The following is a 24,704-nucleotide window of genomic DNA, read 5'->3' as shown; positions in this document are numbered from 1 at the left end:
ATTTCATCTGAAAACCCTATGAATAAGTGTACACTTCATGAATAAATATGTTATACTAATAAATTAATTTAAAATTCACCAGAATACAAATGAAAGTGTTCTTCTTATTTTCATACAGATTTATAAATGACATAGCAACATCCGTAAGTTGCAACTTAAAGTCTTAAGAGAAACTATTTTTTTAAATCTGCAATTGTAATGACCTAGTCATCCCACTCCTAGGTATTTACCCTAGAAAAATGAAAATTCAAGTACACACACACACACACACACACACACACACACACAGATAAATGTTTATAGTAGGTCTATTGATAATCGCCAAAAACTGGGGGCGGGGGGGCTTCCCTGGTGGCGCAGTGGTTGAGAGTCCGCCTGCCGATGCAGGGGACACGGGTTCGTGCCCCGGTCCGGGAAGATCCCACATGCCGCGGAGCGGCTGGGCCCGTGAGCCATGGCCGCTGAGCCTGTGCGTCCGGAGCCTGTGCTCCGCAATGGGAGAGGCCGCAACAGTGAGAGGCCCGCGTACCGCAAAAAAAAAAAAAAGCTGGGGTGGGGATGGAGGAATGAAGAGATCTTGGTCAAGTGGAAACAACTCCAATATCCTTCAAAGATGAGTGGATAAACAAACTGTGGTCCATCCAGAAAATGGGACACTACTCAGCCATAAAAAGGAGTGAAGCACTGACACAGGCTACAATGTGGATGAAACTTGAAAACATGGTGCTCAGTGAAAGAAGCTAGACTCAAAGGGCCACTTATTGTGTGATTCCATTTACAAAACACTCTTGAAAAGACAAAACTGTAACGACAGAGAACAGATCAGGGATTCACAGGAGCTAATGGTGGAGGGAGTGAATATCTGACTATAAAGAGGAAGCCCAGGACTTCCCTGGCAGTCCAGTGGTTAAGACTCTGTACTTCCACTGCAGGGGGCATGGGTTCGATCCCTGGTCAAGGAACTAAGATCCTGCATGCCCCGCTCCACAGCCAAAAAGTTAAAAAAAAATTAAGTTAAAAAAAAAAAGAGGAAGCCCAGGGGAGTTGGTGGGGGTGGGGGGAGGAGAGGAGGGTCAGGGGAGAGGGATGGAACTGTTCTGTTGTCCGACTGTGGTGATAGTTACACAAACCCACTCGGGTAATACAACTCACAAAACTGTACAGAAAAGGGCAATATTCCTGCATGTTAATTTTTCAGACCTGACAACTGGAGTAGATTAAACGTTAACTCACAACCCATTCATGATAAAGGGGATTTCGTGCACCCGAAGTGTGCCCCCAATATGTTTGAAACTCAAAACGTGATTATGAAGACTTCACTGTTACCTTCAGAGAGACGACGGTGGTTTTGTTTTTACAGACGTCATCCAGAATGCCGAGGGTGGCGTTCATCAGTGCACAGAAGGAAACCTGCATCCCAGAGGGAAGAGCATTTGTGAGCGTTGATCAAGTGTGCAATGTACAAACTGGGCCATTGAGCCCACCACGTGGGATGGTCCTGGATTCCTGAGGTGTCACAAGTCTCTAGAATTCTCAGGGAGATGAAAACTCACCTTGTGATCAGAATTGGAATCATAGCATCTTTCTCTTCCATAAATAAGAAAAGAAAACATCAACCAACAGTAAAACTATTGAGTGGGGTGGAAAAGACCAGTGGTCCAAGTGGAATATAATTCAGCCATGAAAAGGACTGAAGCACTGACACAGCTACAACACTGACGGACCTGGAAAGCATGATGCTCAGTGAGAGAAGCCAGACGCAGAACGATACATAGTGTGTGATTCCATTTATAGGAAATATCCGGAATAGGTAAATCAATGGAGATAGAAATTAGATTACTGTTTATCGGGGGCTGATGCCAGGGGGGAATACAGAGTAACTGTCAATGGGTACATAGGACTTCTTCTGGGGGTGATGAAAATGTTTTGGAGATAGAGGTGGTGGTTGCACACCATGGTGAGTGTACTAAATGTCTCTGAATTGTACACTTTAAAATGGTGAATTTTATGTGCATTTCACAATTTTAAAAAAAAACAGTGAACCAAAGTGCATGGGAATTCCAAAGTTAATTTACAAACTCATATTTAATATAGTGACATCAATACCTGAAGATGCTTCTGGAGTCTTTACTTACTAGAACGACTTCATTAGAGAATCAAGACATCCAAATTCCTCTGCCTGGCCTGGAGGCTGCGTTATCACCCATCCCATATCACACAGATGCAGCACATACACCTTCACTAATAGTGAGACCCCAATACCATTTCTTCTTTTAGTAAATGAATCCCCAAGTTTTGGATAGACAAATGTCCTTCCCTTCCAGCTGTCCTTGAAGCTATGTGTAAGCAAAAGTGATACTGGGTCATACTCTTAAAGAGAGGACTGTGCCTTTCACTTCCCCTTCTCTTCTGCCCACCAGCTGGAATGCAGACTTGATGTCAGGAGCTGGAGCAGCCATTTTGGACTAAAATGAGGGAGACTTGTGTGGCTGATGGCAGAGTATTATGAAGCCATCATGTCAGCTCTCAGCAGCTTATACTCAGACTGTTCCAAAGAGAGAAATAAATTTATATCTGGTCTAGGCCACCGTATTTTTTGACTTTGTTAAAGCTGCACAGCAACATTCTACCTAAGTGCCTTCTGGGAAAACTTCAAGAACTAGGAACCTTCAAAAAAACTTACATATCCAGGCTCCACTGCTGCTCCCACTTGGCATAACTGGGCCCACTCATTGTTGGGTGTCACATCTTCTTTACACTTGAAGGGAACCCCTGAGAAGAATAAACAAAAACAACCAAATCAAACTTAACCACAGCAAGATATGATTAAAAGGCAAGTCTGATTTCTTCACCCCCTGCTTGAAATCCATCCATTGTCATATTATACAACAGTGGAAATGAACAAACTACAGCTACATGCTATGTCAGCAACTCTGAGAAGCATGACGGTAGGTGAAAAAAGCAAATCAGAAAAGACTATACATAATATGATACCACCGTTATAAAGTTCCAAAGCAAACCAAACTAAGGAAGGAATGTTTAGAGGGGGAATATTTTAAGTAGGGGAATTAAAAAGTTCCATGTGGTTCCCTCTGGGGAGGAGCCAGGGGTACGGAGTAGGGAAGACGCATGTAGGAAACTCAATGGCATTGATGATCTTCTAGTTCTTATGTTGCCAAGGGCCTCAGATATACTCATTTTATTATTATACTTCATTGCCTCCATATAAGTTATCTATACTTTTAATATATCAAATAATCCATAATTTAAAAAAATGTAAACCTTTCAAACTTCTCCATGGATTGATGCTTCAAAAATACTTTATCAAATGAGTGATTAATGAATGAGTAAATGAACAGAAAAAGAGAGAATATGTGGACAAGGTACAAAAAGAAGAGGGTACAGAGGTTGGGAAAAGTGAGGATTCTACAACCAAAGCAAGACACAGATTCCATTGCCAAGACATGCAAGGAGATTATTACTTTTGCAGCTGAAGTTGCCATATTCCCAGGAGACTTCTGGATTGGGATGAAAGCCCACCATGCAGCCACAGCTGTAGGAGCCCAGGGTATTGGTGCAGACAGAATTTGGGCCACAGGGTGATGGATCCTGGAGGCATTCGTCAATATCTGCGAAGAACTCAAGAATATCAAACAACGCAGAGGAGTAAGGAGATACTTCTTTCCAGGGATGTCCAGCAAACCCTCCACTCACCTATGCAGTCCACTTTTGGGTCTATGGAGTTGAGCTGTCCATTGCTTGGTGCAAAGCCAAGGTGGCAGGTACAAAAGTAGCTCCCGGGGGTGTTGGTGCATGTCGCGTTGAAAAGGCACTTATCAAGGCACTCATCAATATCTATGGAGCAGAGAATGGGCATGAGGCAGAGTGGGCCACCAAGCCAACAAAAATCATGCTTCGCCTTCCAAAGCGGAGAGTGGTTGCTAAAACATGGCATCCCAAACAGGAACTACATTTCCCAGAACCCTCTGCATCTAGATGGGATCATGTGACTAGCTTTCACTTATGGGAACATGACATATGTCACTTCCGGGCCAAGGCGGTTAAGAAGTGGGTGTGCCTTTTCTCTCTTTCCCCACCCCTGGCTGGAACCAGGAATTCTAATGCCCTAAGGGATAGAAGAACCAAGAGATACAAGGAGACTGGACACCTATATCACCTTGTGGAGGAAAGCTGCCCTTTGGCCAAGTATATCCATATTGGATTCATTTGAGAGTAAGAAATTTCTATTATGTTGAACTAGTGGTTCTCAACTGAGGGAGATTTGCCCCTCTGGGGACCTTGGGCAATGCCTGGAGACATTTTTGTTGGTCGCTGGGATCCAATGGATGGGGGCAAAAGATCCTATAATGCGCAGGACAGTCCCCCAGAACAAAGAGCTATCCAGCCCCAAAAGTCAATAGTACCAAAGTTGAGGAACCCTGACCTAACTAATCTCCCTCAGAGGGTTTCTGAACCAGCTGCCATGCTCTGAGGAAGCCCAAGCAGCCATGAGGAAAAGTTCATAAGGAAAACTGAAGGGCCAACTGAGCTTCCAGTCAGAGACCAGTACCAACTGCCAGCCATGTAAGCAAGGTCATTTTGCACCTGCTAACCATCCTACTGCCCCAGAAACACCATATGGTCAACCCACAGAATCACGGGCAAGAACAATTGATTGTTGATATAAGCCACTACCTTTCAGGGTAGTTTGACCTCCGCTGAGAAGTCCCCAAAATGGCTGGAAGAGTTACCTGTACACTTGAAAGCCTCAGGTTTCTCAGGTCTCCACAAATCAGGTGAAAAGAACCCTGGCAGGCAGGAGCAACTGTATTTTCCCAGGATGTTGGTGCAGACGGAACTGGGACCACAAAGTGTGGAGTTCCTGGAACATTCATCCACATCTAAGCAGAAAATCAAAAGGATGAAGGAGGCTGAGGCTACAGCAGCAGTTCATAGCCCTACCACTGACCTAAAGCCAATGGGTTTCCCCAGCTCCTCCGGGCTCACCTTCTTAAACACATTTGCATCACTATGAAAAGGAAACATTTACAGGCGTGTGTATGACCCATGCAAATCTTCTGATGAGGCTCCCCACAGCTCAGGATAGAATCTATACTCCTCATTAGAACATATAAGACCCTAAGAGTCTGTTCCCAGCTGAGCTCATCCTTTCCTTCTAATCCCTTCATAATTCATGACCTGGATTCATCGATTACCTGCAAGTGCACAAAGGCTCATTCTCTCTCACCTGTGCTCCCTCAGCCTCAAACCCATTGATGAATCTCAATTCCTCTCCAAGAAATCACTATATCAGAGTGGAGGGGTAAAGAGCATGGACATCTTGAGTTCAAAGCCTGGCTCTGCCCCCTTATAATCTGTGTGTTACTGGGTGCTATGGAGTGAATTACGTCACCTCCCCCCAAATTCATATGTTGAAGCCCTACCCCTCAGTGGGATGGTATTTGGATGTGGAAAATAATTAGGTTTAGATGAGGTTATGAAGGTGGGATCCTCATGAGGGAGAAGAAGAAGAAACACAAGAGCTCTCTCTGCCATGGGAGAACACAGCAAGAAGGCAGCTGTGTACAAGCCAGGAAGAGAGCTGTTTCCAGAACCCTACCATGCTGACACCTTGATCTTGGACTTCCAGCCTCCAAAACCGTGAGATAATAAATCTCTGTTGTTAAAGCCCACCCCCACCCCCCACCCCCAGTCTCTGGTACTTTGTTATGGCAGCCTGAGCTGACTAATACACTGGACAAGAGAATTCATCTCCATGTGTCTCCTTTTCCTCATCTGTGAAATGGAAGTAATCACAGAACCCACCCCATAGTGTTGTTCAGAGGATTACGTAAGACGGTACATTATCTTTAAACACTCAGAACAGAACCTGGGACAGAGCAAGTACTAGGTTAAGTATTCGTTAACTAAAATAAAAACTTAATGGCAAACGTGTTGAGCTTTCTTTGTGGCAGGCAATGAGGAAGATCCTTTACATGCATCCACTCAACAAACGCTCCCAGCAGCCCTGTGAGGTGCAAACTAATATTTCCATTTTTCAGAGGAGGAAACTGAGGCTTCAAAATTGTGCAAAGTCACATAGCTTGTGAAAGGCACAACCGGGATTTAAATTCAAGTTCTGTCTGGCTCTGGAATTTTTACATGACAGCTTTCCAGGCTGTCTTGAGTCTCAGAGACTGGAAATTTGGTGATTAAATTGATATCTGTCCTGCACAAGCCCACCCTGAGTTACCAGCAGGTGTAGCCTCATTCAGAGGCAGCAGATCATGGTGGCTGAGGTATGAAGTCACGCTAGGCATAGGTCTACCATGACTCTCTTATTTCCTTTCTAGTTGACCTTGGGAGAGGTGATTCCACCACAATGGAGGCTCAGTTTCCTCATCTATAATATGGGTATAAAGTACCACTAATAGCATCAGGTTGTCGGGACGACTGAATGAGCACATATATGGAAGAGCTTAGTGCCTTGGCTGGGATCCTGCCTTTAGGACTGTGTACCTGCTGTTTCCCCCTCCTGGAACACCCTTCCCCAGATAACCCGTATCTCACTCCCTTCAGGTCTTTTCTCAATTATCAACTTCTCAGCATGGCCTTTCCCTACCACGCTATTAAAACTACAACTTCACCCTCGAGTATTCCCTACCCACCTGTCCTGTCTTCTTTGTCTTCATCTCCTTTAACTATCCCTGACACACAATATGTCCATGAACGCATTTTGTTTGTTCCCTATCTCTCCCCACACTGGATGATAAGTTCCATGACAACAAGTATTTTTGCCTGCATTACACACTGCTGTATCCTCCATCCCTAGAATAGTGCTTGGCATGTAGTAGGTGTTCAGGAAGTGTTTGTTGAATGAATGCATGAATGATTATTAGCTTCAGCTTTGCAGATGAGGGCTTTGAATTCAGCTGAGACCCACCTCAAATCCTCCCCCACCACCGCTGTCTTTGCAAACAGATTGGACTTGATTCCCCAAGAGACCCATGAACCTACCTTCACAAGTCTCTCCCAGGCCCTGGAAACTCATCTTTCCCCTGCTGGATTCAAATCCTGGGTTGCAGGCACAAGAGTAGCTTCCAAGACTATTGTGGCAAGTTGAATGCTCTGGGCAAGTTCTGGGATCAGCACATTCATCCACATCTGGTGAGTGGAAATGGAAACCCCGGTCAAGGCAGAGGAAGCAGTGAGGACAGGAGACTGCAATCAGGAGATTCACTCCACCTGTTCTCCACCTGATGCTCCCCAATGCCCAGACTTTCCCCTTCTCTCTAACGTCCTTGCATCTAAGCATGGTCTTGAGAATAATGCTGGCCAACCGTATGCAAGCAAAAGGGTGGCAAATAGTTTCAAGTCACAATGATCATAGATTGCAGAAATGGCTGTCATCCTTTACTCCTCCCTGTGTCCACAACTTGGGATGAGGTTTGTGCCGTACCATGCGACATTGCCACTCCTCTCTTTAAGATGAGTTTGTTTCCCCAGCCCTTGACTGTAGCTGGCTCTATGACTTGCATTGGTCAATAAATATGGCAGAAGCAATGTGGCGCCAGTTCCAAACTTAGACCTCAAGAAACTTACTTGCTTCTGCTCACACTTTGGACCCCTTGCCTCTGCCATATGAACAAACCCCAGGTTAATTAAAAAAAAAAAAAGACAAAGTGCAAGAGAGTTGGATCATCTCAGATGAGCCCCAGATATGTGAGCCCACAGCTGTCCACAAACACATGAACAAGCCCAGTGGAGACCCAAAGAACTGACCAGCAGAGCCCAAGCTAAAGGGCCAACATGTGGAATCCAGAACTAAACAAATGGTGGTTGTTTTAACCACCAACCTCTGGGGTGATTTGTTACTCAGCAATAGCTAACTGCTACAAATAGATCAGAAAATTCAGAGATGACTTCAAATATCTCTAAATCCAAGTCAAGGGGGTATGTTGAGGGCTTGATCACTCCATGCCTTGCTTGACAGAGTCACCCTCCCTTTAAATAAATAATAGTGCTGCAGCAGATCAGGAAGACAGAGCCCTTGTCTCTTGGTGAGAATATTCTGGCTGCAGTGCAGAGGATAGATTCAAGGGATCAACACTAGAAAAAGGGAGAGACTAGTGAGGAGGCTGTTGCAATATTGATGAAACCTAAACCAAGGATGGAAAAGAGTGAAGAGATTCAAGACATATTTAGCAGGCATTTTGCCCAATGACATGATGACTGATTTAATATGGAAGGGGAGGGAGGATCAAGAATAACTCTCAGGTCTTCATTCAAATACCTTTCAGGGAAAAATTTTGAAGTTTGGGTCTGAGCTCTCCCCAGGACAGAGTTTATCTCAGTGCTACTGACACTTCAGACCAGATCATCCTAGGCTGTGGGGAGGCTGTTCTGTGCATTGGAGGATGTTTAGCAGGGTCTCTGGTCTCTACCCACCAGTTGACAGTAACACAAACCACCCGCCTCCGCCACCAGTTGTGACAACCAAAAATGTCTCCAGACATTGTCAATATCTCCCCCCCACAGGGTGGTCAATGAATCACTCTAAGGATCGAGCTCCCCCCCCCCCACCGTTACTCTCAAGTACTGCCTGACCCACTGCTTAACTCATAGTAGACCCTCAACGGGAGTTCAAATTCAGGTTCTTCTACTTAATAGCTGTGTATTCTTAAACAAATGACTTTACCTCTCTGAGCCTCGACTGGATTATTTCTAAAATGAGGATCATAATCCCTACCACATAGGATCACTATATGAAGTTCTTAATTAATCGAGTAGGTAAAGAAGATCAGGTTCTCTATACCTTCACAGATGGAGTTTTTAGAGGTGTATCCAACTTGACAGCTGCACCTGTAGCTTCCCAAAGAGTTGGTACACTCAGAGTGCTCTGGGCAGACCCCACCGTCGAGGCATTCATTAATGTCTGAAGAGCAGTGGAGGACATTGGGAAGACAAAAGATTAGGTGTCTATGGTTAGAAACACAGGTACCCAACTCAGTAGGAGCTGTCCACCAAAGACCCATGCCTGAGAGCCTGAGCGCATTACCTGTACAGGTGAAATGACCTGGCTTTCCTGGGTTCCAGTTATTTCCAGTGGGAGAAGAGAAACCAGGCAAACAATTGCACTTATACCTCCCTGGCAGGTTTCTGCAGATTGAGTTAGGACCACATGGTGGGTGGCTTTGAGAACATTCATCTATATCTGGAGAGAAAAAGAGTCAGAGTGTTACAAATTTTCTTCATCTTGTGAAACAGTTTGCATTTTCCAAAGCTGGTTGAAACAATGTCTTCCATCCCATATGCCCTTAATTCAACGCCCTTTCATTGGTATTCCTTCCATCAAGCCCTGGGGTCTATATTTCCTCCCCTTGAATCTGACCATGCTTGTGACTATGGTGGTGGTGACACTAGGTCCTAAGTATACCATGCAAGTCATAAAAATGTCACACACTTCCACCTTGCTCTCTTGAGAAGCTGGTGCTTGACTCAGCCGCCACACTGTGAGGAAGCTCAACCAGCCATGAGAAAGCAGCCCACGTGGAGAAGAACTAAGACCTCCAGCCCACAGCCCTGGCAGAGCAGCCAGCCAACAGCCGGCACCAGCTTGCCAGCCTTCTGAGTGAGCCCCCTGCAAACTGGATCCTCCAGCCCCAAGTTGAGCTGACTCAACTAACAATGTGTAGAACAAAGTCAAGTCATCCTCAGCAAAACTCAGTCCAAATGGAAATTCATTCATGAGCAAAATAAATGATTGCTGGTGTTTTAATACACAAAGTTTGCTGCTCCCCAGCAATAGATAACCAGAACAGTTTCCAAACCCACCTCTAGGAATTTACTCATTGAAGCACCCATAGAATTGTGCAGTCATGGTACCATGGGGTGGTCCTCCCCTAATCTCCTTCAGCCCTACTCTGTCAAGTCACCCTGAATAAACACTTACGATGCACTTGTCGTGCAAATAGAACTTAAAGGCAAGTACCCTACAGCTCCCTCCCAGGAAACTGTGCCTCTCCTAGAGAGAAATCTGTACCTGCCACTATATATCAAGATAAGATCACAGGAATGTTCATTCCAGCTTTAAGTCATGAAACATTAGAAAGACCTAGTGTCCATCAATTGCAGGGTGATTAGGTCTGGAGTTGACATAAAGAATAAGGTAGCATAGTCCTTCATTTGACAAATATCTATCAAATATTCACAATGTGTTAGGTACCACAGGTCAAAGACATAGAGTGGACAAGATCCTTGCTGTAGTACCCACCATTTTGTAGATGGGGAATGTTGCCCTCACCCATTATTTAAAAACAAGGGACCAACAAGACTACTGTGCTTACTGAATAACCCATGAACTGTAGCCTAAAGATTTTAAAAAGTATGTTTGTACAGATGACCAATGAAAAGATGCTCAACATCACTAATTATTTGAGAAATGCAAACCAAAACTACAATGAGGTATCACCTCACACCAGTCATAGTGGCCATCATTAAAAAGTCTACAAATAACAAAGGCTGTAGAGGGTGTGGAGAAAAGGGAACCCTCCTAACACTGTTGGTGGGAATGTAAATTGGTGCAGTCACTATGGAGAACAGTATGGAGGTTCCTTAAACAACTAAAAATAGAGCTACCATATGATCCTGCAATCCCACTCCTGGGCATATATCCGGACAAAACCATAATTTGAAAAGATACATGCACCCCAATATTCATAGCAGCACTATTTACAATAGCCAAGACATGGAGGCAACCAAAATGTCCATAAACAGATGAATGGATAAAGAAGATGTGGTCCATATGTACAATGGAATATTACTCAGCCATGACAATGAATGAAATAATGCCATTTGCAGCAATGTGGATGTACCTAGAGATTATCATACTATGTGAAGTCAGACAGAGAAAGACAAATACCGTATGATACCACCTGTATGTGGAATCTAAAATATGACACAAATGAATTTATTTGCAAGCCAGAAATAGACTCCCAGACATAGAGAACAGACTTGTCATTGCCAAGGGAGTGGAGGGGAGGATGGAATGTGAGTTTGGGGTTAGCAGATGCAAAGTATTGCACATAGGTGGATAAACAACAAGGTCCTACTGTACAGCACAGGGAACTATATTCAATATCCTGTAATAAACCATAATGGAAAAGAATCTGAAAAAATATATATATACACACACACACACACATACACAGACACACATATACATATATATATAGCTGAATCATTTTGCTGTATAGCAGAAATTAACACAACATTGTAAATCAACTATACTTCAATAAAAAATAATTTTTTAATAAAGTATGCTTGGGGTTCCCTGGGAACTATAATAATACAAATCAGTTATCTTGTTCAGAGCTCAGCAAATGATTTACAGCCCATAAGTCAAATCCAGCCTGCTCCCTGTTTGTGTAAATAAAGTTTTATTAGAACACAGCCCCACTCATTTATTTCTGTATCATCTATGCCTGCTTTTGCACTACCCCTGGAGTACTAAGTAGTCAAGAGAGATCATTCAGCCAGCAACCTCCAAAATATTTACTATCTGACCCCTTACAGAAAAAGTTTGCAGACCCCTGCAAACTACGTCAGAGGCATAGTCGGACCTTTACAGTCAAGAGGAGAGTTTGGGTCTAAATATAAGGAATACAAACCAAAAACTTAGCTTATTCTGGGAATTATTTTAGTTTCTATTATTTATGTTGATAGTAGCTCCTGGGACTGTACATGTGCCTAACACACTGCATACACTACTGCATATAATCTCAAATATCCTTTAATGTAGGTACTCTTATACTCCCATTCTACAGATGGAAATAGTGAGGCTGAGAGAGATTACATACAATTTCCCAACGCTTCACAACTGGACTGTGGCAAATAGGTAAGTGGTTGAGAGATCGCTGTTACACTCAAAAAGACCTGGGTTTGAATTCCAGTTTGACTGATCCTAAAGAAGTCGTTTCAGTTCTCCAAGCCTCGGTCTTCTCATCTGTACGGTGGAGATCATCACAACGACTACACTTGACGTAATGTGAAAATGCACGTAAAGCCCCTCACACAGGGCCTGGCCCTCAATACATGCAGAAAATCTTGTGATTCGCATGGAGAGGCGACGAGAAGGAAATCAGTGGTTATTTCCAGATATCGACAAACAGCATAATTTTGTTTCTTTTTATTCTAACATTTGTCTCTAATCATTGGAGGTTTTTGTGACCAGGAACAGAAAGAAAGAAAGGGGGAGGGGGAGGGAGGGAGGGAGGAAGGAAGGAAGGAAGGAAAGAGAGAAAGAGAGGGGGGAGAGAGAGAGGGAGAGGGAGGGAGGGAGGGAGGAAGGAAGGAAGGAAGGGATTAAGAAATAAATAAAGAAAGAGAGAAAGAAAGAAAGAAAGAAAGAAAGAAAGAAAGAAAGAAAGAAAGAAAGAAAGGAAGGAAGGAAGGAAGGAAGGAAGGAAGGAAGGAAGGAAGGAAGGAAGGAAGAAAGGGAGAGACAGGGAGGGAAGGAGGGAGGAAATAACGCTTGGGAAAAAAGAAAAAGTACCTACATCTGCTGCCCAACCAGCTTCCACCTGATTTTCCAACTAAATGCTAGCGGATTTTGAGGGGGCATGAACTCACCTTTGCATTCCACTTGTGGGTCCCTGAACTTCGTCTGTCCATTGCTGGACAGGAAGCCTTTTTTGCAAGTACAGTAGTAACTTGTTGAAGTGTTGGTGCAGGTTGCGTACGCCGGACACATGGTGGTGTCTGTACACCCATTCATATCTAGGCAATGGAGAAGAAAGGATTTGGGTTAGAGCGCCGAGTGGGGCTGCAAGGGAAGCCAGCGCAAGAGAAGGAAGGTGACTGTTATGGGTTGAATTGGGTCCCCCCTCCCCCAAATGTTGAAGTTATTGAAGTCCTAAACGCTGGTCCCTGAGAATGTGACCTTATTTGGAAATAGAGTCTTTGTAAATGTAATTAAGACCTAAATTAAGATGAGATTATACTGGAGCAGGGTGGTCCTTTAACCTGATATGATTGGTGTCCTTCTAAGAACAAGAGGCGAGGCACAGAGACAGGGAGAACAGCACGTGATGATGGAGGCAGTGATCAGAAGGGCGCATCTACAAGCTAAGGACCACCAAGCACGACCAGCAACGCCAGAAGCTAGGAGAGCTTGGAATAGATTCTGCCCTACAGCCTTGAGAGAAAGCACCTCGATTTCAGACTTCTGGTCTCCAGAACTGTGAGAGGATACCTTTCTGTTGTTTTGAGCCACCTGGTTTGTGGTAATTTCGGCAGCCCTGGGAAACTGATACAGCCACCAAGGGAGCTCAGTGAAGGACCTTATAGACCCCAGACCCTTGCTGCTCCAAGTGTGGTCCACAGACCAGTAGCATCTGCCTCATCTGGGATCCCCAAGAGATCTTGGGAAATCAGATGCTGATTCGGGTCTCGGGATGGACCTAAGATTCTGCATTGTTAACAAGTCCCTGAATGAGCATCAGAGCTCTAGACAGAAGAGTTATGAGCGAACATTACAGCCCTGCAACTGATTTTATTGCAGCCCCTGCTGACATCTTTTTTTTTTTTTTTTTTGCGGTACACAGGCCTCTGACTGTCGTGGCCTCTCCCGCTGCAGAGCACAGGCTTCGGACGCTCAGGCTCAGTGGCCATGGCTCACGGGCCCAGCCGCTCCATGGCATGTGGGATCTTCCTGGACCGGGGCACGAACCCGTGTCCCTTGCATCGGCAGGCAGACTCTCAACCCCTGCGTCACCAGGGAAGCCCACCTGCTGACATCTTGATTTTAGACCAGTAGGACCCATTTCGGACTTCTGACCTCCAGAGCCATAAGATAATGTTTTTGTTATTTTAATCCACCAAGTCTATGGGAATTTGTTACAGCAGCCACAGAAAACGAATCCAGATCCCATTATACAGCTGTGGAAAACTGAGGGTCAGAGATGTTCAGTGACTTGCCCGAGGACACACAGCTGGTGAGAGGCGGCAGCAGGCCTGTCAAAATCCAACGTGCGTGGCTTTCACTACTGCTAGGCAAGAAGAGGTGGGTCTGGCTGGAAACGGAATAAATCTTCAGGCAATTTCTAAGACAATTCTATGCAAAAACTTTTTCAATTGGTTGTTTCAACTCTTTTGTCTTGATGGACTGTAAGTTCCCAGAAGGCAGGGGTTTGTGTCTGTCTCATTTACTGCTGTGTCCCGAGTGCATAGTGGGTGCTCGGTAATGAAGACCTCACTGAGAAGGTAACATTTGAGCAAAGACCTAAGGGAGCTGAGTGAGTGAGCTATGAAGCTATTTAAGGCAGAGGAAACAGCAAGTGCAAAGGTCCTGTGGCAGGACCATGCCTAGTGATGTCATGGAATTACAAGATGGGTGTGGTTGGAGCAGAGTGGATGACAGGTGCATGGGAGGAGGTGATATGACAAAATCACGTAGGATCTGCTGGACCATTGTAAGGCTTCAGCTTTTTATCAGAGACAGATGGGAGCCATGGGAGAGTTTGAGCCGAGGAGGAATACAGCATCACTTGGGTTTTAACATGATCCTTCTGGCCACTGGTTGGAGGATGAACTGTATCGGAGCAGAGGTAGGATGACCAGGTAGGAGGCAACTGCACTTGTCCAAGTGAGCGATGATGGTGGATACAGCCCGGGTGGGAACAGGGGCGCACATAAGATTCTGGGTTTATTCAGAAGGTAATGCTAATGGGATTTGCCGATGGATTGGATGTGGGATGTAATAGAAAGAGAGAAGTTAACAGAAGTGACCCCAACAATTAGTCAAATTTATAAAGTGCTGCAAAAACAAAAGGGACAGATTTTCATTACTAAGGTCTTGAGACCCAGACTCTTTGCTGCCTGCACACTGCCTTGTTTACGTCCCTTCCCTGCACTATGCCTCCGGTTGTATCTCTCTTCTCATTTCCAGCTTCCTCTTTCATCTGCAAAGGCAACATTTCTTTTTGCAGATTTACTGTGTATTACCACTTGTGATCTCTCAACTCTGAGTTTCCCATTACTTTCTTTCTTCCTCTAGCTCAATCTCTCAGGACTCAAATCCACCCCAAACCAGAATAGCAACACGGTCCTGTGTGACCGGCCACCTGCTAGCTTCTCTGGCTCATCTTCCACCTGGTCCCACCACCCATACTCACCTCTGCTCAGTTCTCCAAATTCTTTCTGGCCTGCAGATCTTGAGACGTGCCAGAATCATGTGAGCCAATTCCTTACAATAAATATTTACATATACTTATATGTAGCTATCCATTCTATTGATTCTGTTTCGCTGGATAACCCTGACAAATACAAACGCCTACTATATCCCAGGCAATATTCTAAGCCCTGTGGATTCAGCAGAGGAACAAGACATACAAAATTCCCCACCTTCACAGAGATGAAAATCTGATGAGGCATACAATGTCAAAACTAGGGTAGTCACTGAGAAGATAACTCATGAGCTGAAGCATACAGAAGGTGAGGGAGGGAGCCATGTATATATAGGGAGCAAAAGATTCCAGGCAGAAGGAACAGCACATGCAAAGGCCCTGGGGCAGGACAGTGCCTGGTGTGTTACAGGAACAGCAAAGAAACCCAGGTGGCTGGAGCAGAGTGAGCGAGGGGGAGAGAGAGGGAGGAAGGGAGGGCAGGGAGGAGACAGGGCAGGTCGTGCAGGACTTTGTGGGCAGCAGGGAGGACTCAGACTTTTGCCCTGAGGGAGGAGGGAGCCCTGGAGGGCTGTGGGCAGAGGTGGGGCAGGACCTGACTCAGGGGCTCACAGGCGCCCTCTGGACATTCTTAGAAGGGCAAGGAAACAGGAGACCGGGGCAGAAGCCACTTCAACAATCCAACCGAGACATGCACATGATCCTCAACCGTGAGCACAACAACTTAATAGATGGTCACTTAATTGACGAACATAGCAAATGAGACTCAAGGAGGCAAAGAGACTTTTAAAAATATAACTAGAACTACCATTTCCTAGGTGTCTTCCACCTGCCCAGCCCCTTCCTTAGATGTTCTGCAGTCCTCACGATAATGCTTTGAGGAGAGATGACCAAGCCATCCTGGTTTTCCCAGGACTTTCCTGGTGTTAGCACTCAAAGTCCAGCATCCTGGGAAACACCCCTTCCCTCCAGTCTGGGTCAAGCCAAGATAGTGGGTCACCCTACTTCAAGGTAAACGTTAGGACTCCTTTCTACAGATGTGGAAAGGGAGGCCCAAGAGAGTTTGTAAAACCATTCCCAGGTCACACCACGAGTCAGGATGCAAGAGAAGAGCCAAGTAGAGTGGATGGGTGTCAGGAGGGAGACCTGCCCATCATCCTGGCTGTGCTCCACCACTGGCTACCAGCTTTGGCGCAGCTGGAGCCAAGCCAGGTAAGAACCAGTTACTTTGTGATGCTCAGAGGAGGAGAGAGAGGAGGAAGGGGGGAAGGAAGAGGGAGGGGAGGAAGAAGATGAGGGAGAGGGAGTGGAAAGGGGGAGGGGTTGTCATTAATCAGGTGACAAAACCCAGTGACATAGGCATTTGCCCAAGGTGGGGGAGTCTCTTAACCAAAATGTGTCGACAACCGCCCCGCCTGCTCACCTGCAAGGAAAGAGAAGTCGATGGATCCCTTTGAGATCTGGCCATGACCCATCCTTTCAAACCAGGCTACCTTTTCCCCTGGGTACCAATGATCACAGTGGTGAGTTATGAAAGAGGGAGTGAGGATGTGAAGAGGAAAACCCAGCCTCTTCCTGGGGATTTACCACCGTCAGCTCACGAGTTCTTCACACCTTGCCAAGTAAGAAAGGATGGGATTCCAATGTTCATGGAAGCACTTTTTATAAGAGCCAAGACATGGAAGCAACCTAATGTCCACGGACAGATGAATGGATAAAGAAGATGTGAGATATATACATATATATATATATATATATATATATATACACACACACACACACACACATACAATGGAATATTTCTCAGTTATAAAAAAGAATGAAATAATGTCATTTGCAGCAACGTGGATGGACCTAGAGATTATCATATTAAGTGAAGTAAGCACTTATATGTGGAATTTTTAAAAAATGATACAAATGAACTTCCTTACAAAACAGAAATAGACTCACAGACATAGAAAACAGACTTATGGTTACCAAAGGGGATAGCGGGCGGTGGGGAGAGGTACATTAGGAGTTTGGGATTAACAGATACGCACTATTATATATAAAACAGGTAAACGAGGACCTGCTGTATAGCACAGGGAACTACATTCAATTTCTTGTAATAACCTATAATGGAAAAGAATCTGAAAAAGAATATATATACACGTGTGTGTGTGTGTATAAAAATGAACCACTTTGCTGGACACCTGAAACTAACACAACACTGAATATTAACTATACTTCAATTTTTAAAAACAGTTAAAAAAAAGGAGGTGGGGGGAATTCTCTGGCAGTCCAGTGGTTAGGACTCTGTGCTTCCACTGCAGGGGGCATGGGTTTAATCCCTGGTGGAGGAATTAAGATCCCACATGCTGCACGGTGAGGTCAAAAAAAAAAAAGTTTTAAAAATATGGGTGGGGGGATAGCAGCGGCTCTCGGCCCTACCCCCATCCAATTTACCTGATTGGCATCGCATCCCCGCCACTGTCTCGCTGGCCTAGAAGTATTGCCTGACAGATGCAGGAGTGTAACGGTCTCTGAGCAGGTGAACCTCTGTGATGTAATTCACACTCCAGAGCTCCTCCTGGGATCAGGCTGTGGCTGAAACTCTCCTGAAACACCTTCTGAGTGGCTAGTTCTTCCCCTATCCAATCCTGCTTCCCTCCCTCCCCTACAAGTGTCTCCTGAGAGCCCTTCCTTAATAAATTACTCACACAAGAATCTTCACCTCAGACTCTGCTTCTATAGAAATTAACCAAAAGCAGGTGGTGATCCTTATTTTTGTTTCTTTGGGTTTTTAAAAAAATTTTTTATTGAGGTATAGTTGATTTACAACGTTGTATTAGTTTCGGGTGCACAGCAAAGTGATTCAGTTCATATACATATATATATATTCTTTTATATATATACATATATATATTCTTTCAGTTCATATATATATATATATATATATATATATATATATATATATATATTCTTTTTCAGATTCTTTTCCATTATAGGTTATTCCAAGATATTGAATACAGTTCCCCATGCTATACAGTAGGACCTTGTTGCTTATCTATTTTATATATAGTGCTGTGTATCTGTTGTTTCATTTGTCTTTATCTTTTTTTAAGAAGGTAATAATTGGGCTTCCCTGGTGGCGCAGTGGTTGAGAGTCCGCCTGCCGATGCAGGGGACCCGGGTTCGTGCCCCGGTCCGGGAAGATCCCACATGCCTCGGAACGGCTGGGCCCGTGAGCCATGGCCGCTGAGCCTGTGCATCCGGAGCCTGTGCTCCGCAAGAGAGAGGCCACAACAGTGAGAGGCTCGCGTACCGCAAAAAAAAAAAAAAAAAAGAAGAAGGTAATAATTACTTATAGTAAAAAAATTCAAGCAATGCAGAAGTATATAAAATTAAAAGTGAAGATTTCCCTGTGCCCCATTGTTATACTCAGGGGTCACCACTGTCAAAAGCTTAGAGTGCATCCTTTAAGGCTAGGTCCTATTCACAAGCTCAGTCATGTAAATATAACATTAAATATAATTGAATTTATAAATTCACACAATTTTTTGAACACAAATGGTATCACTCAACATACAGTCCACTGTGCTGTCCAACACAGTAGTTACTAATCATTATATGGCTGTTTACACTGAAATCTATTAAAATTAAATAAAAATGAAGCATTGATTCTTCAGTTGCACTAGCCTCATTTAAGTTCTCAGTAGCTCCGTTGACTGGTGACTACTGTAGATCTAGAACATGTTCATTGTCATAGAAAGTTCTTTTGGACAGCTCTATTCTACTATTCCTTTCTTTTTCATGTAACCAAGAGCAGCAAAATTTGCCAAGTGTTGAAGTTGAGCAATGGGTACATGGGAGTTTGTTATACTATTTTTCCTACCTTTGAATGTTTAAATATTTCTATAGTTAAAAAAATTAGGAAAATAATGTTTGGGGCAATTTTCCAAGTCAGTTCCCACGACCAAACTTAAGCTTTTTATCAGCTGTATAGCATTCCATTATATCCACGGGCTCTAACTGTGCCAGAGATAGCTAGGTAGCCCAAGATCAAACAAAAACTTCACACTCTCCTTTCCGTGGTGTAGAATTGACAGTAGGAGGCAACTACCCTGCCATGGACTACATTTCCCAGCTCACCTTGCATCCAGGTATGGTCATGTGACCATGAACGGCCGTTGACGTGTGTCACTGCAGAGCCTGAGTTTTAATAGTGTGGCTTCGCCACTGTCTGCAGAGTCTCTGAGATACTAGCATGGCTGAGCCACAAAACAGAAAGCAGCTGGGTCCCCGAATCACTACATGTAGGAAAACCACCCACCAGCCAGAAATATCCTCACTGGACTCTTAAACAAACAAGAATGAAATTTCTTTTTCTTAAGCCACTGACAGTTTGGGGTTTATTTGTTACAGTAGCTTGAGCTGGTCTCACAAATGCAACAATTTATCCAGCCAGTCCCCTGGTGTAAGCATACATTTAGTTTATTCCAAGTTGTTACCATGTTTTTTTCCCCAGCGGACAAAACACCCCATTCAGAGTCCACACTTCACTGCTGCAAGACGCCATAAGCTATCCCTGTGCCAACACCCACACACCATCTCGGGAGGAACGAGAGTAGGGTGAGGAGATTTGAAAGATTAACTCTTCGTACCATAAAGGCTGAGTTTCCCAAATAAGGCGGGGCCAGGAAACTGAGACACTGAGAACACAGAACTGGCCATGTTTCTCCTCCTGGATCCAGCAGGAGCTTGTGTGGAAGATCAGAATACTGAACAAAACACCTAAAAATGCACTTTTTTTCCCCACGTTGAGTTGTAGTTTAAATAAATCCCATCCCCATCCCCACTGCCCCATCATTCATGAAGCTCTTCTCACACATGCCAGGTAGTAGACAACATTACCTCTTTGGTTTTAAGCTTCACAACATCCCTGTGACACAAGAACCCTCGTTACCTGTATCTCGCAGCTGAGGAAACTGAAGATCAAAGAGGTCGAGTGACCGGCCTGAGGTCACACAGCAAGTTTAAGGCACAAGAGAAAAAGCTTGGGTGGGAACCGGGAGACCTGGATGTTATCCCTTCTCAGCCACGGACTAGCTTGTGGCAAGTGTCCATCTGTGTCTCAGCCTCCTGGGTCAGAAGATTCTCCTCCCCGCCACATTGGGCATATAGATTCCCCAACTTACGTCTTGCCATTGATTCCAGTGAGGGTAATGTGAACATTCCCCAGGTGTATATACCACAACACCCTGTGAAAAAAAAAGAAAAACACCATGACCCATCAAGAAGCTCTTTGGGCTTCCCTGGTGGCGCAGGGGTTGAGAGTCCGCCTGCCGATGCAGGGGACACGGGTTCGTGCCCCGGTCCGGGAAGATCCCACATGCCGTGGAGCGGCTGGGCCCGTGAGCCATGGCCGCTGAGCCTGTGCGTCCGGAGCCTGTGCTCCGCAACGGGAGAGGCCACAGCGGTGAGAGGCCCGCGTATCGCAAAAAAAAAAAAAAAAAAAAAAAAGAAGCTCTTTGGACTCAACCTGAAAAACTACTCTTGGTGTAGCCTCATAGAAACGGGTTTGATGAGCTTAGACGAAAGCCCCAAGTGAATGACAAGCATACATTATTTTATATAACATTCACAGCCACCATTCCTGCTTTTCTGCACTTCATTTTCATTTTGTTTGTATTATCTTCATTTTTTTTTTCATTTACAAAGAGTTCCAGATGATTTTCAAAAACATACATTGAAGAAATTCCCTGGAGGTCCGGTGGTTAGGACTCCGCACTTCCACTGCAGGTAACATGGGTTCGATCCCTCATTGGGGAGCTAAGATCCCACAAGCCGTGCAGCATGTCCAAAAAGAAAAAAAAAAAAACAAAACTAATAAGAACCTACTGTATAGCCCAGGGAACTCTACTCAATATTTTGTAATGGCCTATATTGGAGAAGAATCTAAAAAAGAGTGGATATATGTATATGTATAACAGATTCACTTTGCTGTACACCTGAAATTAACACTACATTGTAAATCAACTCTACCCCAATAAAAATGAGAAGAAAGAAAATCCCCATACATTGAAACATGCATTCTCAAAAGAAATGATATCTGCCCCCAAGAGCAAAACTTGGTTCTTGGGGAGAAACAGAAAAATCTTACTCTTCATGTATAAGACACATACAGATATACATATAATATATAAATAAGTATATAGTATATCTGTAGTATTAAATTTTAATGGGAGGGTAAGACAATTTTTTTAACATCTAAAAGGCAGTGCAGCCCCCCAACATTTAGCTCCTCTCCATCATCACATCATATCATCATCACCATCATCATCTTTATCATCATCTTCAGCATCACCAACACCATCACCACCATCATCAATGTCAACATCACCACTCTTTGCTTATTAAGGGCAGAATAGAGTGCTAAGGGCCAACACCAGTGCTGACACCCCAAAGAAACAAGTCTGCATCTTAGCATTTGAGGTCCACAAATTACCTGCTCCTTCTAATGAAACCTGCCAGTCGGCAAGTCCCACAGACCCAAACTCCCAACTTTCTTATTTTCACTAACTGAAATTCCCTTGCTCTTTACTTATTTAAAGGCAACAGAACATCGTGTTTAAGCATAGCAGCGCTAGGGTCAAAATGCTTGGGCTTAAAACTCTGGCTTCACCAATTACAGACTACGTGGCCTTGGGAAAGTTACCGAATCTCTTTGTGACCAAATTTTCTCCTCAGTGAAATAAGGGAAACGGATCCAATGTACAACACAGAGGAAACCCACACTTGTTGCTTAGATAAGATCTCCCATTCTTAGATTTGAACCAGAGACCAAAACTCACGAGACCCGTGAAGGAAACCATGACATGAAAGATAAGCAAGACCCAGAAAAACTGACAGCTGAAGGAAAAAACCTGGCTCCATCTCATTGTTCAGGCCTCAGCACAAACATCACTTCTGCAGAAATACCTTCCCCTGACTTTCCTCTTCTACGTAAGCCCCAGTCACGCTCTATGACAATTTCTTTCAGAGCGCTTGCCGCTCCCTGAAATGCTTTTGTTTATTTGTTATTTGGAGTGGCATAGTTTAGAGAGGTACAGACTCTGGATCCAGGATGCCTGTTTCTAAATCCTAGCTCTACCCCTGACTAGCTAAATGGTCTTGGGCAAGTTATTTAATCTCTTTGGCCTCATTTTTCTCCTTTGTAAAATGGGACTATTTTATTGGAATTGGGGTATAGTTGCTTTACAATGTTGTGTTAGTTTCTGCTGTACAGCGAAGTGAATCAGCTATGTGTATACATAGATCCCCTCTCTTTTGGATTTCCTTCCCATTTAGGGCGCCACAGAGCATTGAGTAGAGCTCCCTGTGCTATGCAGAGGGTTCTCATTAGTTATCTATTTTATACATAGTAGTGTATATCTGTCAATCCCAATCTCCGTATTCATCCCATCCCCGCCCTTTCCGCCCCTTGGTGTCCATACGTTTGTTCTCTACATCTGTGTCTCTATTTCTGCTTTGCGAATAGGTTCATCTGTACCACTTTTCTAGATTCCACATACATGCGCTAATATACAATATTTGCTTTTCTCTTTCTGACTTACTTCACTCTGTAGGACAGTCTCTAGGTCCATCCACGTCTCTACAAATGACCCAATTTTGAAAATAAAAACAAAAATAAACAAATGGGACCTAATGAAACTTAAAAGCTTTTGCACAGCAAAGGACACCATAAACAAGACAAAAAGACAACCCTCAGAATCAGAGAAAATCTTTGCAAATGAAGAAGCTGACAAGGGATTAATCTCCAAAATATACAAACAGCTCATACAGCTCAATATCAAAAAAGCAAACAACCCAATCAAAACATGGGTGGAAGACCTAAATAGACATTTCTCCAAAGAAGACATACAGATGGCCAACAGGCACATGAAAAGATGCTCAACATCACTAATTATTAGAGAAATGCACATCAAAACTACAGTGAGGTATCACCTCACACCGGTCAGAATGGCCATCATCAAAAAATCTACAAACAATAAATACTGGAGAGGGTGTGGAGGAAAGGGAACCCTCTTGCACTGTTGGTGGGAATGTAAGTGGGTACAGCCACTATGGAGAACAGTATGGAGGTTCCTTAAAAAACTAAAAATGGAACTACCATATGACCCAGCAATCCCACTACCCTGAGAAAATGGGTCTATTAATGACCCAATATCAGAGGCATTTAGTGAAGATTGAATACATTCTCTCTTTGAGGAACTTAGAACGGTGCTACTTGGGAGGTTGCTATTACCGTTAGTGGCTTTCTTTCTTCCTATCTCCTCCCACCGGTATGTCAGCCTCACAAGGGCAGAAACCTTGTCTGTTTGTTCACTGCTCTATTCTCAGTGCCTAAAACACCACCCAGCATACAGTAGGTGCTCAGGAAATACACGTCAACTGAATGACTATAACGAAACTCTTCCTCGACAGATGAATTCCCTGAACCGACTGATTTTGGTCAAAGGTTCCCCAGTGAAGATGTTTGCAGTGTCCAGCCTAGAATTATGATCTCTTGGCTGGACAGTCGAGGCCCTCCCTTTTCCTTACAGTCTATTTCCAGTGCAGGCTCTCCCCAGACCCCCTATTCAGGCTCGTACTCACCCCAAAAGAGGAGAAAACTGAAGCTCCACATCGTGCAGGTTCTGTCATTCAATGAAGAGTACTTTCTCGCTGTTCTCAGGGTTTTCAGTAACAGAGGGTGTGGGGAGAGGGGAAGGGCAGAGCCAGCATTGCTCAACGCACCCAAGGCATCATGGCCCTTTTTGCTGAGTTGCCTCCGCTTATAAAAGAGAGTCTGACAAACCTCTAATCCTCTCCTTTCTCCACAGTGAAGAGAAGTTTGTCTGGCTGATGGGTCCCTGTGTGGGTCTATCTCCCCCTCTCTCGCTCCTTCCTTCCTGCTTACTTTTTTCTTCCCCCAGCAACATCTATCTCCTGTCTCTCAGCGCCTTATTTTATTGCACCCAGTAATAAATAAGCTTCCACCACCCAATGAGAAGGCCCCAAACTCAACGGTCTCCTCCCAGCCTGCCCCCATACAAACCATCATCAGAGCCCTCAGGTACCAGGCACTGTGCTAAACACGTTTCCAATAAAATTTAATTTCACCGGCATGTCAACATCATATACTAGGGATTCCTACCCCCACCTATTTCACCAAAAAAGTACAATTAAAATGGAAACCAAGGTTGACAGAGGAGATGTGACTTGTCCAAGATTCCCCGGACCCGAGCTTTGAATCCGGAACCCTCTGACTCCAAAGTCTAGAGCTTTCACCATTTCATTTGCCTTTAGCTCCCCACAAGAACCGATCACTGGGCAGTGACACACCCCATTCCCAGCACTGCCCCCAAACCAACCCAACACACACACACACACACACACACACACACACACACACACACGTGCCATCTCATAAACACGGTGATCTAGGAATGTCTTAGTTAGGGTCCCCCAGTTGCAGATGCTCAGACAAGGATTCTCGTG

At 44.4% G+C, this 24,704-nt stretch overlaps 1 protein-coding gene across 4 annotated transcripts in view; it reads right to left on the bottom strand.

Annotated features, from left to right (window-relative positions):
* ADGRE1 (adhesion G protein-coupled receptor E1) overlaps positions 1 to 23,865 on the bottom strand; it is a 48,099-nt gene extending 24,234 nt beyond the window's left edge. The window contains exons 1-12 of one of the 4 annotated variants that reach the window (XM_082835784.1): positions 23,820 to 23,857; positions 20,910 to 20,993; positions 20,360 to 20,422; positions 12,631 to 12,777; positions 9,059 to 9,214; positions 8,816 to 8,935; positions 7,018 to 7,164; positions 4,752 to 4,901; positions 3,715 to 3,855; positions 3,483 to 3,629; positions 2,684 to 2,772; positions 1,327 to 1,410 (exon numbers count right to left, since the gene is read on the bottom strand). In XM_082835784.1, the coding sequence (XP_082691910.1) occupies positions 1,327 to 1,410; positions 2,684 to 2,772; positions 3,483 to 3,629; positions 3,715 to 3,855; positions 4,752 to 4,901; positions 7,018 to 7,164; positions 8,816 to 8,935; positions 9,059 to 9,214; positions 12,631 to 12,777; positions 20,360 to 20,422; positions 20,910 to 20,970 (1,305 nt within the window). In that variant the 5' untranslated portion in view covers positions 20,971 to 20,993; positions 23,820 to 23,857. Of the gene's footprint in view, positions 1 to 1,326; positions 1,411 to 2,683; positions 2,773 to 3,482; positions 3,630 to 3,714; positions 3,856 to 4,751; positions 4,902 to 7,017; positions 7,165 to 8,815; positions 8,936 to 9,058; positions 9,215 to 12,630; positions 12,778 to 20,127; positions 20,423 to 20,909; positions 21,275 to 23,819 lie in introns of those variants that run through there. The other 3 variants (XM_082835787.1, XM_082835785.1, XM_082835786.1) reach the window with 3 other exon arrangements.
* Positions 23,866 to 24,704: the final 839 nt, after the last annotated feature.

Source organism: Leucopleurus acutus (genome assembly GCF_964270905.1).
Source record: "Leucopleurus acutus genome assembly, chromosome: 3".
NCBI classification, from domain to species: Eukaryota; Metazoa; Chordata; class Mammalia; order Artiodactyla; family Delphinidae; genus Leucopleurus; species Leucopleurus acutus.
This window is presented reverse-complemented; position numbering and strand designations above follow the sequence as displayed.